Raw genomic sequence first — 14,850 nt, forward strand, 5'->3', positions numbered from 1 at the left:
GATCGTGTTGGGTGTGAGCACCCAAGCTTTGTGCTTGTTCCTGGCCTGGGGTACATACAGGCAGTCTAGATTTTCTCTTCCCCTTTTTGGCCTCTGTAAGTACCTGCACTTGTGAGGTAGAGACCAAAGGGTCAGGGGTTTAAGCCATCCTTGGCTACTGTCTCAGTCAGGGTTTCTATTCTTGCACAAACATCATGACCAAGAAGCAAGTGGGGAGGAAAGGGTTTATTCAGCTTACACTTCCATACTGCTGTTCATCACCAAGGATGTCAGAACTGGAACTCAAGCAGGTCAGAAAGCAGGAGCTGATGCAGAGGCTACGGAGGGATGTTCTTTACTGGCTTGCCTCCCCTGGCTTGCTCACCCTGCTCTCTTATAGAACCAAGACTATCAGTCCAAAGATGGTCCCACCCACAAGGGGCCTTTCCCCCTTGATCACTAATTGAGAAAATGCCTTATGTACAGCTGGATCTCATGGAGCTCCTTTCTCTGTGATAACTCCAGCCTGTGTCAAGTTGACACACAAAACCGACCAGTACCGCTACATAGCAAATAAGAGAACAGACTGTGTCTCAAAGACCAAAAAAAGGAAAGATGGATGAGCTCTGCCTAAGGTGAAAGTTGTCCCCTCTGCCCGACCTATTGTATAGGAGTCTAGATCTGCCCTACAGACTTGAGAAGACAGCAGCCCTCAGCTGGGCCTCATCTAGAGTTGTTAACCAAGGGGGTTTGGCATGTATTCTTCTGCCCTATTTGTTGTGTATATTCAGGGTATGTGCCCTGTCACACAAGATGTACACTTGGCTTTTCATTTTATGTGCATTTTTCTGTGTCTTCACAAAGCAGTGAATGTCATGGATTTGATTGCTATATAGTGTTCCACAGATTGATGGCACCTTAGTCTATTTACCAATATCCTTTTGATGGCCACTCAGGATATTTTTGCTCTTATGAAGCATACACCAGTCCCACTTTTCATCCAGCCCCTATTGGGGCTGGTGCAGAAATCTCTAGAAGCCTTGATAGAGGTGGGTTGTGCTCTGCACACTGGAGAAGGGAAATAGCCTCCAGCTTTGCTTCTCTATGAGAGGGCTTGATTCCTGATTCTCAGCATGGCCTGCAGACACACAGGCTGGTTGGTGACATCATTGATAAAGGTCACTGTCATCCTGAGATCACTTGAAGGAGCACAGGTCTTGCCACTGCTCCATAGTCACTTGTGATTGCCTTGGTCCTGTGGTAAGACAGCATAGCACAGTGGGAGCACATGTGGAGAGGTGGAGAGCAGAGTCACCCACCTACTCAGCCAGAATGAGGCACCCTGGGAACAAGCTTTGTAACATGTAGGGCCCTGGGAGACAGTCACTATCCAACTATAGCAGCTACTTTTTTTTCTATAGGAGACCCAACTGTTAAGAAACACATGTGAATACCAGGGCTCTGTCAACAAATATGCATATACATATACGAATGAAAGTGTGGAAGCAAAAATCCCTGTGTTCACGAGGCAACACCTGAGTGTTGTGTCCAGTCCTGGGCTGGCTGCAGCTAGGGTAGTCGATTGGCAGGTGGTAGGGCAATGCCAGGAACAAGACCTGGTCAGCCACCAGGGAAGCCTTGAGCTTCTAGACCTTACTAGCTATGGCTAGCATGAGAAAAGTGACATCTTGTTCCTTACCCTTGGGACCTGAGACAAACAGGCCATTGGGAGCAGTGCAGGCATCGTTGTGCCAAGTGCCAAATTCTCTCTCTCTCTCTCTCTCTCTCTCTCTTTCTCTTTTTTTTCTTTTTCTTTTTTTTTTTTTTTTTTTTTTTGTAAGTTGGAAAGCAACTTTATTTGTTCTAGGGCATTGGCCAGAGTCCCCTTAGAACTTCTGAAACTGCATTTTGGTACCAGCAGCCTTGGTGACCTAGAGAACATTGAATGGACACTCCAACAGTGACAATGTCTCCGATCTGTACATCCCTGAAACAGGGAGGCAGATGCTCAGACATGTTCTTGTGACGCTTCTCAAAGTGATTATATTTTCGGATGTAATGGTGATAGTCCCGGTGGAAGACAATGGTCCTTTGCATCTTCATCTTCGTCACGACACCAGACAAGATCCGACCTCACAATAGGCTGTGTGTCCTCAGACAGATGACTTAACTCCTCTGAGTCTGCCCCTGCAGTTGTTTAGCCAGGTGGATTGGCCTCCTTGTTGGAAAGCAGGGATAAGCATAGTCAACTCTGGGTGAGGTAATGTGTGTCAAGGTTCAGCCAGGACCTGGTACATGGTAATGCTGAACTAGTCATTTCGTGTCATTAATTCACCCTTCTGAGCATCCTCGAGAATGTCATTGTTACCCAACTGAGTCCCAGCTCGGGTGTCAGGCAGTGTGACATGGGTACAGTAAGAACTCCTTCTGTAGTGTAGCACAGAAGAGGGGAGAGGCCTGGGGAGGGATATGTGCTGTGCTAGAGGGACACAGTCCCCAGCTTCAGCTGGAACCCTGCCTGTCTTGTAGAAACTGGGCCTGTGAACAGCCATCAGCCCAAGGCCTGTGCTTCCCTGAATAAATTCATGGCCAGACTGATGAGTCTAGAATCCCTCAGGCTGTAGAGGATGACCTGGGGATTGATGACAGCTCTGTTAAGGCCAGAAAGGTGGGCTGCAGCAGTAGTAATCCTGGATTGTTAGAACTAGAAAGGACCTTTGAAAATGTCCAGTCCAGACAAGCATGATGGAACATGCCTAGGATCCAGCACTAGAGAAATGGAGGCAGTCACATCAAGTCCAGCGTTGTCCTTGGCTGGATGTGGTTGTATCCCAGGACTCAGAAGCACAGAGAGGTCTGAGTTTGAGGCTAGCCATGTAGTAAGATGCCATCTCAAAAAACTAAGAACAACTGGGGATATCACTGAGCAACAGAGTACTCAGCTAGCACGTGGGTTCCATCCCCAGCACCACAGTCCATAAATAAATAGCAGGGGCCTGGGGGAGAAGCAGAGTAAAGTGCTTGGTCCATAAATGTGAAAGGGACTGAGTTTGGGCTGGAGAGATGGCTCAGTGGTTAAGAGCATTGACTGCTCTTCCAGAGATCCTGAGTTCAATTCCCAGCAAACACATGGTGGTTCTTAACCATCTGTAATGAGATCTGATGCCATCTTCTAGTGTGTCTGAAGACAGCTACAGTATACTCATATAAATCAAATAAATAGACAAGAAGAAGAAGAAGAAGAAGAACAACAACAACATTAACATTATCATCGTCATCATCCCTGGGCATTTCTTGGCTACCCAGCCTAGCCAAATCATTGAACCTGAGGGTCCCAGTGAGAGACCCTGCTCAAAAAAGATGGTAGATGTCTCCTGAGCAATGACACACAGGCAAAATAAAAATAAAAGCCAACCAAGGATGGAGTGTCAGGGGTGGGTCTTAGGTCATTGCACATAGTGGAGGGAGGGCCCTCTTGCCCTTTTACTGAATGCCTGCAGTGTGCCACATACTGTGCTGGCTCCCACCTGCTCCCTGCTCGCTGTATTGGATGGTTCATTGTGAAGCATGTTTCTTGTTGAGTAAATCATGTTTAGGAAATAAAGTCTAAAATGAGAACTCACCTCAGTGCACAGAGGCACTGTCTAATGTCTTCACCTTAGCCTAGGTAGGTTTTCTTTATTGCTTTCTTTTTAAAGATTTATTTATTTATTTTATGTATATGGGTACACTGTAGCTGTACAGATAGTTATAAGCTTTCATGTGGTTGTTGGGAATTGAATTTTAGGACCTCTGCTTGCTCCGGTCAACCCTGCTTGCTCAGTCCCTGCTTGTTCTGGCCCAAAGATTTACTTATTATTATACATAGTACACTGTAGCTGTCTTCAGACACACCAGAAGTGGCCATCAGATCTCATTACAGGTAATTGTGAGCCACCATGTGGTTGCTGGGATTTGAACTCAGGACCTTTGGAAGAGCAGTCAGTGCTCTTACCCACTGAGCCATCTTGCCAGCCCCTCCCTGGGTAGGTTTTCATATTCCTCTTTTGCAGATGAGCAGCAGAGGCTCAGAATGAATGAGTGACTGGCCCAGCATCCCATAGCTTCAGGGTGGACAGAGTTGGGCCTGGTATGGGTGAGGCCTCAGGGTGCATTGTAATATACAAGACTGTGCCAGTGTGTGGCCTGTTCATTTCACCTTTCCTGGTCCTAGGTGGAACCTTCTTCATGATTCTACGGCTGTACATCTCTGCTCCTTGGCCTGCTCTAAGTCATGAGGCTTGGGTCACTCCCAACCTTTGGCCATTGGACAGCATCCACATTTATCTAGTTAGCCAGCGACTCTAAGTCTCATTCAGGCTTCCTCCTCTTGCATAAGAGGACTGGAGTCCAAGGTCATATCACCAAGGAGGGAGCAGGCAGCTTCTGTTCTGAACTTTCTTTCTCCCTATGTTCTGACCACACCCACTGGCATGTCTTATAACTCTGCCTCTGCTGGGGACATAGAACTTTGCTACCATAAAGTGATGTCCTGGGGCTGTTCCCTTGGAGCCAGGTGACTGTGCTGTCTCCAGGCCTCTCCCCTGATACAGCCAGAAACCAGAGACAATAGTGAGGCTTAAGCCCCCAAACTGGGCTTGGTAATCTTGTCTCTCACCTATGCCTTCTTCCCAGGGCTTTTGGGACAGTCAGGTGAAAAAACAATGCCTGAGATGTAGTACTTTATAAATGCTAGTGGCTATGCAAATTAGCATGACTTTGGAGTCAGGGAACTCTTCCCTGTAGTCCAGTACCCTGTTGTTCATGGTGCCTGATCCCACCTTCTCAGCCACGACTATGGCAATGCAGACTCAGACAGTCAGGGGCTGAATGTGAATTTAATGTGGTTCTGACCCTTCCAGCTCTCCTGGAAGTGGGTCAGGGATGGGTGGGGGTCCACTCTCCTGCCCCAAGCACACCCCTAGCTGCTCCCCAGCCATAGTGAGTTCAAAATCACAGCATCCCTTCATCTGCATGCTTGGTATTGTTGGTTGATCAGTGAGTGTAGGTCATTTTCTGTCCTCAAACCGGACTTCTCTAGTTCCATCATGTAGCCCTGGATCTAGTCCAGGGAAAGGCATGAAGAGCTGCTTACTCTCAGCAGCACAAGGCCTGCTTAGGTCTGCTGGCTGCATGTCTACCAGTGTCTGTCTCTGTTTTGGGCAAGGTGTTGGTGTCTCCCTGTAGGAAGGTCCCTTGCTGAATGGTGGCTTCTGTATAGGTGGCTTCCTCCTACTGTGCTCTGGTGAATGGAGAGTTTGGGGGTTTGGTCTGATGGTGTGTATACAAATGCTAAATTCTGACCCCCAAGATCTAACTGTTCCCAGATGAGGGAATTCTCACGTACACCAGCCTTTGTTGTATAAACCTTGCTCCCCAATTTAAAACTATTGGTTAAATAAAAGTGGCTACAGCTAATTACTGGGGAAAATAGAAGTAGGTGGAACTTCTGTTATTGGGCTTGTGGTGGCAGGGAGGGATGGACAGATGGACAGAATGGAAGAACTGTGGATAGAATGGGAGAACAGGAGAAGAAGAGGTTGCCATAAGGAGATGGAGACTCGAGAGTCTAAGTTATGGGACAGTTTGGTCACTTTCTGTGTGACTTTGTCAGTAGGTAGAAACTTCAGCGAAGCAGGGACCAAGCCCACGTTTGTGCCAGGCTCCTTCAGAAAGCAGCAAGGGCTGAGGTCCGATATACATCCATGTCAAGGCCCAGAGCCTGAAGGGAGCCTGGCCCTTCCCCCACCTCTTGTCTTCCCCCCAAGGCCATGGTGGGGGTCATCGCCCTGTCCAGTCTCCCATGAACCCTTGCTTGTCAGTCCCTGCATGCCAGTGTGCCACCTGGCCTTGGCTGGGTGTCTCTGAGAGACAGTAGCAGAGATCTTAGAGGTGTTGGGTTAGCACTCTGGCACTGTGCACAGCAGTGATGGCTGGTCTGGCTGGGTGCTTTAAACACGGCCTCTTGGGAGGTAGGGTAAGTCCCTCCGGCTCTGGGCCTTGAAATGGATGTGTATTGAACCTCTACATTTAACTGCTTTCCGAAGGAGCCTGGCACAAATGTGGGCTTGGTCTCCTCTTCCCTGTAGCTTCCGTCTACTGAAAAAGTCACACAGAAAGTGACCAAACTGTCCTATAACTTTGACTCTGAGTCCGCTGTGGACCCTAAGGGGTGGGGGCTGGGAACTAGGCCACCTGCAGCTACTTGCCACTCAGGATGTATCCAGCCTCCATTTCTTCATTTGTGAACTCTGTACCTCCCTTTGGGATGACCCTCCATCCTGTTCTGATGACTGGAAAAGCCTATTTCTGCCCAGGAAGCTATTAGGCTAATGGACAGATGCTGGCTCCAGCCGGGTGCAGTCACATGGTGACAAGCATAGGTGAGCAGAGAGCATGCTGGGTGGAGGTCTGAGCGCCCAGCTGTCTGCTGGTCCTGCCTGGCTCTTCACCTACACTGCCTCCTTTTGCTAAGGGTACATCAGTGCATCTGCAGTGCATGCTGAACTTTCGAGTTAAAAAAAAAGTCCAACCTAGCCAGCGATATGTGGGTGTGTGGGCAGCTAGCTGTCCTTTACTTCACAGGGCCCAGCAGGGTGTGGGTATCACTTGCAGTGGGTGTTCAGCTCTTGTTTGTCAGCCTTGGGGTGGGGGTGGGGCACTTGTTATAGCTTTGTTTTTCCTTCTGGCCAAGTGTGTTCTTCCAACACTCTTGGTGAAGGGGGTCTGCTGGCTTTGGGGCTGTGGTGTGGCTATGTTGATAGTGGTATACAAGGCTTTCATTCCATCTCCAGCATAGAAGGTTCTTAACACTGAAGGAAACAGCTAGAGCGACAGTTCTTAACATACAGATTTTAACCCCTTTGGGGGCAGTCATGTCAAATGACCTTTCACAGGGGTCACAGGTACTCTGTATATCAGATATTTACATTATGATTCATAACAGTAGAAAATTACAGTTGAGAAGTAGCAACAAAAATAATTTTATGGCCGGACGTGGTGGCGCACGCCTTTAATCCCAGCACTTGGGAGGCAGAGGCAGGTGGATTTCTGAGTTCGAGGCCAGCCTGGTCTACAGAGTGAGTTTCAAGACAGCCAGGGCTACACAGAGAAACCCTGTCTCGAAAAAACAAAAAACAAACAAACAAAATTTATGGTTAGGAGTCACCACAACATGAAGACCAGTATTAAAGGTCACACCATTAGGAAGGTTGAGAACCACTGAGCAAGAAGCTATTTGATGGTCTGGGCCTACCTTACAAATGAGTTTGGACTCTGCCACTCTGGCCTGTATTGTGGGAGCTATGGGTTGCCATCATGTATATCTAACAAGGGTGACCCTTGCAGGCAGAGCTCTGCATCTGATGCCTGCTTGCTGGCCTCTGTTGTTGATTTATAAAATGAGCATTTCTGGGTTGCTGGGCACCCAACAGAATGCATCAAAGACAAACATGCAGGTAATGAATGGCGGTGACATCACTGTCATTAACCCTGCTGCATGCCTGTCTTTAATGGACAGTGAGAAGGTCATCATGGCCATTGAGGCTCCTGTCTGAAGCAGTTTTTACTGAGGGCTGATGATGTTGGGATCTCAGTACCCCCAAATCTATGGTTTCTCCATAGATTAACTCTCTTTGGAGTTAATGCTCAGCACCCCAGACTGGTGCCCAGCACCCAGATCGGTATTCTGTACCCAGACTACTACTTAGCACCCAACTTAGACCCGGCCTTGTCTAACCCCAGAAGTTGTGGTGGAATGAATGGACGAAGGCTGCTCAGGACCAGGAGACTGCAGTGTTTGCAGGATGGCTTCAAGTGAAATGAAGCAAATAAACAATAGCTTAAGGCAGAAAGTGTGCCACACGGTGGTTTGCTGGGAAACTCTCCTGCTTAGAACCAGATGGGACAGAGCAGTCCTGACCTGCGACCTGAGGAGGAGGTTGGCTGTATTATACCCTAGCTGGGGTTTCCTCCTCACCTTAGAGATCATTGTTTGAGTTTCAGGCTTTCATTCCCCCTCCAGGAGAGGAACAGGGCCTCATAACCAGTTCATGACCAAGCCACTTAAATGCTGTATGTTTGGGGTGTTCATTACTGGTATTGTGATGGGCATTATGAAGGACCAAGCAGGCAGGAACTCGGGCCTCTCATGACTCTTTCTCAGATTCTTTCTCACACCCAACACTTGGTTTTACTGCCATTGCAAATGAGCCACAGTGCAGTACACCACCTAAAAGAAGTGGCTGCTGCTCTGGTTGCACTAATAGAAGCAGGACATAGGAGGTGTCTGCTGTACTGTGCAATACTGCGGTTAGACCAGGCTATGTGAGTTATTCTGCTCTGGGTCATGGGGAGTACTTTTTAGAGCCTTGGCAGACTAGAGCATCATCCCCAGATGACCTAAGGGCCTGGCCAGCCCTCTGATGTCTGCCGTTGTCCCTACAGCTAGCCGGCCATCACGGCAGGGGTTGAGCCACCCTCATGGAAGGGAGAGGACCCTACCGGATCTACGACCCAGGGGGCAGCACGCCTCTGGGAGAGGTGTCCGCAGCTTTTGAACGTCTAGTGGAGGAGAATACTCGGCTGAAGGGAAAAATGCAAGGGATAAAGATGTTAGGTAAAGCAGACCATGACCCTCCCTATGTTGGCCCTCTTCCCACAGCCTGCAATGCCAGCCCCCTCACAAAGGCGGGCGGGTACCTCTGCCCGTCACGCTGCTGTCCCTGTGACCCAGCGTTGGGTCCTGGCATTTGTGTGCAGTTCTGTAGCCTGGTGATGGCATCCCCAGCCCTGACTTCTCCCTCTCCAAAGGGTGTCCTTGAGGGATCAGGAGGAAAACATGAATGGGAAGAGGAGCAGAAGGCCCAGTTTGTAGATCTGGAACTAGAATGATCTCCTGTTGGAGAAATGAAGTGTGCAAGATAAGGAGAGCCAATGTACAGGGCAGCCCCAGTACCCAGGGCTTGGATGCCAGGCCAGGAGCAGAGCTGGCTCAGAGCTCAGTGCAGCAGGGCCCTTGGCCTTGTTCCTCCAGCTTCCGCTCAAGCTATCCCCATTGTCCAGCCCAACCCTCCCCCGTCCTTGCTCACCCCCCCCCCCCCCCGACCGCTGCACTGCATGCTTCCCCTTGGTGCAGGGCCTTCACTGACTTCCTCACTCTTCTCACACTGTATCTGGAGGTCACTTTCTTTGTGTTCAGCCTTGGCGTGGAAGGCCTGGCACCCTGGCTTTCCAAGCGTTTTCCCCTGCTTGGCAGAACCCACTTGCTTTGGCAGTCGGTGGGAGTTGGGAGTTTTCCTTTCTCTTGCTGCAGAAGGGAAACTGAGACTTAGAATGCAGGCTGTCCCTTGAGAACCCTTTGCCTTCTGCAGGGGCGATGGGAGTGGCCAGATGTGGAGAGGGGTGGACAGGGATAGGAGGCCAGAGGTGGGAGGTTTCCTTAGGTCCCACTGCCAGACTCTTCTTATGTTGACCTGTTTGGCACAGGCTTGGACTGCACACAGCCACTGCAAGAATGAAGTCAGTCCGTAGCCAGGTTTAGGGCAGGGATGGGGAGAGCCGCGTTGGGCTGGATAAATCCTGTGCTTCTCCGCCTTGTCTCTAGGGGAGCTTCTGGGGGAGTCTCAGATGGAGGCGTCCAGACTCCGGCAGAAGGCAGAGGAGCTGGTCAAGGACAGTGAGCTGCCACCACCAACATCTGCTCCCTCCTTGGTCTCCTTTGATCACCTGGCTGAGCTCACAGGTACCAGAAGAGTCCAGAACCCCTGCCTTCTCTGAATACGGCCTGCCCAGGCCCTGAACACCACAGGGCCTACCCATTCCCATGCAGACCTTTTCCCTGTATACATCTTTTGGTTACAGCATCCATAGAAAGTCAGATCTTCTAGGGACCGCAGAAGACTGCAGTGACTCAGCACTGCTGGTGCTCTGGCAGGCATTAGTGATCTATCACAGTGATCCACGGCACCTAAGACAAACCTTAGGGTTTTATCAACATGGAATCCACAACTGCTATGTGGCAGGCCCAGCCCCACCAGGCATGGGAGTTGAAAGTCCTCTGTCCCCTTCCTCCCTTCTGTTTTATAATCAGGAAGACTGAGGCCCAGAGAAGAGTCTGTCCTTGCCTGTGAGCTTTTATCCGTGCCTATGAGGTCTGCGTAAGGAGAGGGTGACAGTGACCAGAGTTCGTTTCCAGTCCAGGGCAAGGTCTGGAACCAAGAGGTCTCCCACACCAGACTTGAGCACTTCCCGCTGCTAGTCCTCAGGACTCATCCCAGGCCCCTGTGAGAGCATCCTTTCTGAGAGTCATGGTACTTACTGGACAGATGAGAAAGGTAGATGTGTCAGAGCCCGTGGCACCGTTGTCAGTGCGGCGTTCTTGAACTCACTGGCCCAGTGCCATGGAGAGATAATTCTGCAGCAGTGGCCTCCAGTAGTAAGGAAATGAGTGCATTTGAGTCCAGGTTTTGTTGTTGTTGTTGTTGTTGTTGTTTTGTTTTGTTTTGTTTTGTTTGTTTGTTTGTTTTTTCTCGAGACAGGATTTTTCTGTGTAGCCCTAGCTGTCCTGGAACTCACTTTGTAGACCAGGCTGGCCTCGAACTCAGAGATCCACCTGCCTCTGCCTCCCGAGTGCTGCACGCCCGGCATTGAGTCCAGGTTTTACAGTTGCTAGCAGAGTGACTAGTCAAGTTGATGACCTTGCCAGACCCTGGTTTCCTTTCTTTAAAACAGGAATGCTACGAGGCTGCCATGAGAACACCGTAGGGAGTTAAGGCTCAGTGGGTAGAAAGCCCACCTAGCGTGCATGTATTCAGCTGCTCGGAGTAAACTGCACGGTGGCACATGTCTGTAACCCTGGAGTTGGGAGTTGGTAGCAGGGAGATAAGGAGTCCGATGTCATCCTCAGCTGCGTGCTGAGTCTGGGGCCAGCCTCTGAGCTGCATGAAGCCAAGTTTGAGGTCAGCATATGTTACATGAGCCTCTCTCAAAACCCGAAAGAAAGCACTTGGTTAATTGAGAATTCTTTCTAGATCCCTGAGACAGAGAACCATGACCACCTTGGAGTTTTCCTAGTAAGGTCTGCAAAGAGGTCTCTGCCCAGGCTCTGGCCTCCATTACCCAGGCCAGGCATTTCACATGACTTCTTGTCTTAAAGGGACAGCCTCCCTTTTCTCTAAACCAAGAGAGAACTCAGTCAGAGGGCTTCCATCTTCCTGTGGGCTGGGTTCAGGCGTCTTCCCTTCTAGGTTTCTTTAGCCACAGTCTTGATTTTCCAGGACAGGATACAAAGGTCCAGGTACATCCTGCTACCAGCACTGCCGCCACCGCCGCCACCACCACGGGAAACTCCATGGAGAAGCCTGAGCCAGCCTCCAAACCTCCATCCAATGTAAGTTGCATTTGGAGCTGTGACTGGTTACCTAAAGCTCTTCCCACCACACATCAATCTGGAGCGCTGGGATGGGACCGCTTGCCATTTTGAGGTGAAAGTCATGGTTCTCATGACCAGGAAGGTCCTGATCAAACAAGGAGTTTTCTCTCATTTCCTGAGCTATCTAACGTGACCATGCTCACTAACCGGGCACAGACACACAAGATGCTCAGAAACCATGCGCTGCAGGCTCAATGGAGAAGTGTAGCCTGGCATCATATGGCCAGGTCCTTCAGATGGTCAGAAGGTGGGCCTTTTCCAAGCTGAGACCACAGATGGGGTCATGGTGGCTCTGACTGGTGGCCAGCTGGGCTGGTTTCTCCCATCTGTTCTATCCCATCCAGGACAGGGAAAGCAGGTCAGGAGGGTGTTTTTGTTTTGGGGTTTTTTTGGTGGGGTATGAAGGAAGAGGTACATGCATGGAGTGTGTGCTGGTGAGGACAGAGGAGGACATCAGGCCTCCTGCTTTACTGCTCCTTGCTTTATCCCGTACATCTCTTCACTGAACCCAGAGCTTGCCATCTCCAGATAAGCCAGCACCCCAGGGATCCTCTTGTCTCTGTCCACTCCCGTGCTGAGTTAGGGATGCCCAGCTGCTGTTTATATGGGTGCTGGGAAATCCCAAGTTAGGTCTTCCTGCTGGTGTAGCAAATGCTCCACCCACTGAGCCATCTCCCCAGCCCCAGTCACGGCCACATTTAAGGCTCTCTTAGAGCCAGGTTCAGATGAACTCTGGGCCCCTCAGCTGATTGAACAGCCAGTGAAGTCTGCGCCTTGGTTGGTGACACATTGCAGAGCGTCCTTAGTGTTCTCAGGTCAGTCCTCTCCTGGGATGACCTCTGGAGTTGGTGAGGCTGGTGTAGGGCCTCCCTTGGTGGTGGCTGTAGTAGCTGCTGTCAGCCAGGGTGACTAGAGGCACCTGAGCCCAGGAGATAGCTTGGTTGCTTTGGCAGGATCTGCCAGCTTGTGCAGAGTCTTGGCTTATGTGTTGACTCTGAACTTGGTTTCCTCATCCGTTCTAACACACACACATACACACACACACACACACACTGAGCAAATAAATAATACTGGTTCAAGGTTGGCTCTACCCACACCCCTGTTTCACTGATAAATAATGGTCATGGAGGGGTATGACCTCAGATCACAAGGAGGGTGATGGCAGTCGGTGGTTCTTGGGTGATCTCATATGAATAGTGTGTGACTATTGCCTCTAGGAACTGCACTGTTAGCCCTTCTGTCTTCCTTGGGGGCAGGGTCCATTTCTCATGGGCAGCTGCTAACTTCCTTCTACCTAGGGCGCCTCCTCTGACTTTGAAGTGGTCCCTACTGAGGAGCAGAATTCACCCGAAACTGGCAGCCACCCTAAGAGCATGATGGTGAGCAGACAGGCACCCCTGCCCCTGCCCCCGCCCCCGCCCCAGCACATCCTTTTCTTTCCTCTCTGTCTGTCACCTGCCCCTTCGTGACAGGCCACTCATATCCCTTGGGTCCCCTGTAGTTACATGGGGGACACAGAGGGGCTATAGCATGGGGTGCTTCTTACTCTCATATGCAAATCCCCTGCTGGTGACTTCCCCAGCTTGGGGCACACAGGCACCCCACTGTTGTGAAAGCCTGGGCCACTTGCCAGTCAGTCCCACTGGCCTCTGGACCAATCACCTTTCTGTCAGTTACAGTGACTCAGCCTCTTGGGTCTGTAGGTGTGGAAAGGGTCGGCCTGGTGCTGATGGGAGGGGTGGGAGTGATTTACCCTTTTGTGCTTGTCCTTGGCTCCTCCCAGGGGCAGATGGGCCGGAGGTTACACTTTCTGTTCACATGTGGGGTGCACGAGTTTCTCCAGCTTCGGAGGGGCTGCTCAAATCCACATTCCTACCTTGCAGTGTTTAACTTTAGTCCAACCGTGCAGTCCTTCTGTTCTTTCTTAAAATGCCAGACTTGGAGAGCTATTGTGAAAGATCTTTAAGATTTGTCAGAGACCTTAAAGTCCTGTCTTTTCCTCATCCCTCCCTCCTTCCTTCCCTCCCATTTAATGTTTGCTTTATTCTCTTCTGTTTTGTTTTGTTTTTGTGTGAGACAAGCCTCTTGCCTCTTCTCCTAAGTCCATACCATGAAGCATGCCCCACTGTAGACCATTAAACTGTTGGTATGCCAGCTCTACTTGGCCTTCCCTTCACCTGCAAACACCACCCCATCTCACACCAGCATTTAACCTTCAGTGCTGAGAGGATCGCCCTGTCAGGATGCTCTGTGTTTTTTCTCCTGGCACCATATGCATCTTGTCCTGTTCTGTCCCTGAGGACTGAGACGTGACTGAGAGCAGGCGAGGTTCCCTAGCTCAGAAAGGTTTCAGCGTGCAGTCATGGGCTGATAACTTACCTTTTCCATTAAAGTCTGTCTACGCCAGCTCAGGAGTACAACCAACTCCTGCTGGAAGCTTGTAGGCTACTTGGAGAAACCTGAGGCATTCGAAGCACTTGATACACCTCCAGAGATCAGCCCTGGCCACTCCTAGTCCTTTGTGGTAGGGACAGGATGCGCGATTGGAGACTGATTCTGCTTCTTTTTTTTTTTTAATTAGAATGTGATGCTGATAGGAAACAGGCCGAGCATCCCAGTGCCCAGAGCTCACTAGCAGGTCCTAGAGCCCTGGGTTACAGTGAGAAAATCCCACTCTGCCATGTACTGACTGGGCTGCTATGAGCAAGTTCTCTGTCAGGATACATCATTGTCTCAGCCTGAGGGAACTGTAGCTCCCTGGGGCTCTGCTCTCTGATTCCCTGAAGTACTGGGGTTTGGGAGGAATCTGCTGGGTGATTCCTTGCCTGAACTCTTGGGGGTTGTGGTTGGGGGTAGGAAGTGGGTGGGGGGAACTGCTGGGTGAGTCTCTGAACTATTTTAGAGGAAGGGATCCACAGGTGATGAAGTGTGTGAACATTTGGGGTAGATCAGGATATATAGAAATGAGGTCCACAGAACCCTGGGGTCTTGCAGGGGGCCTTGGGCAGGAGAAGGTTGGGAGGCCTAGCTAACCCCTGTCTATGAGCCAGGATTGAAAGGTCCCACTGAGATCCTTAGGACTGATGTGGGTATGACCAGGGCTGTGGCTTCAGTAGCAGTGTTCTAGAGAGAATGGAGAGAGCAGTACTGAACTAACTACTCTGCCCAGGCTGTTCTCTCTTAAATTACTAGGTTGGGGTTCTCTGCAGTATTAGAGCTGTGATTCTTAGAACCATGGTGTTTGGTCCTCTCCCAGGCACAGCCCCCTATGGAGAGCCTCCCTGAGCTCAGGAAGCAGTGCATTACAGTTAGAGACACCCTCTCTGCCTTCCCTCCTGTCAGTTTTGCTGTGCAATGAAGGACGGAAGTGATATACATACACATACTGCTGAAGGATGCCC

The 14,850-nt window shown here is 50.3% G+C and overlaps 1 protein-coding gene across 5 annotated transcripts in view; it reads left to right on the forward strand.

Annotated features, from left to right (window-relative positions):
- The window catches only part of Tnip1 (TNFAIP3 interacting protein 1), a 52,176-nt gene that overhangs the window by 13,775 nt on the left and 23,551 nt on the right, over window positions 1–14,850 (forward strand). For 3 of the 5 annotated variants that reach the window (XM_021175682.3, XM_085830007.1, XM_085830008.1), the window contains exons 2-5: window positions 8,464–8,635; window positions 9,623–9,760; window positions 11,295–11,407; window positions 12,748–12,828. In XM_021175682.3, the coding sequence (XP_021031341.1) occupies window positions 8,500–8,635; window positions 9,623–9,760; window positions 11,295–11,407; window positions 12,748–12,828 (468 nt within the window). In that variant the 5' untranslated portion in view covers window positions 8,464–8,499. The remainder of the gene's footprint in view (window positions 1–8,463; window positions 8,636–9,622; window positions 9,761–11,294; window positions 11,408–12,747; window positions 12,829–14,850) is intronic. The other 2 variants (XM_085830010.1, XM_085830009.1) reach the window with 1 other exon arrangement.

Source organism: Mus caroli, unplaced genomic scaffold, assembly GCF_978045245.1.
Source record: "Mus caroli unplaced genomic scaffold, Mus_caroli_1 scaffold_13, whole genome shotgun sequence".
NCBI lineage: Eukaryota > Metazoa > Chordata > Mammalia > Rodentia > Muridae > Mus > Mus caroli.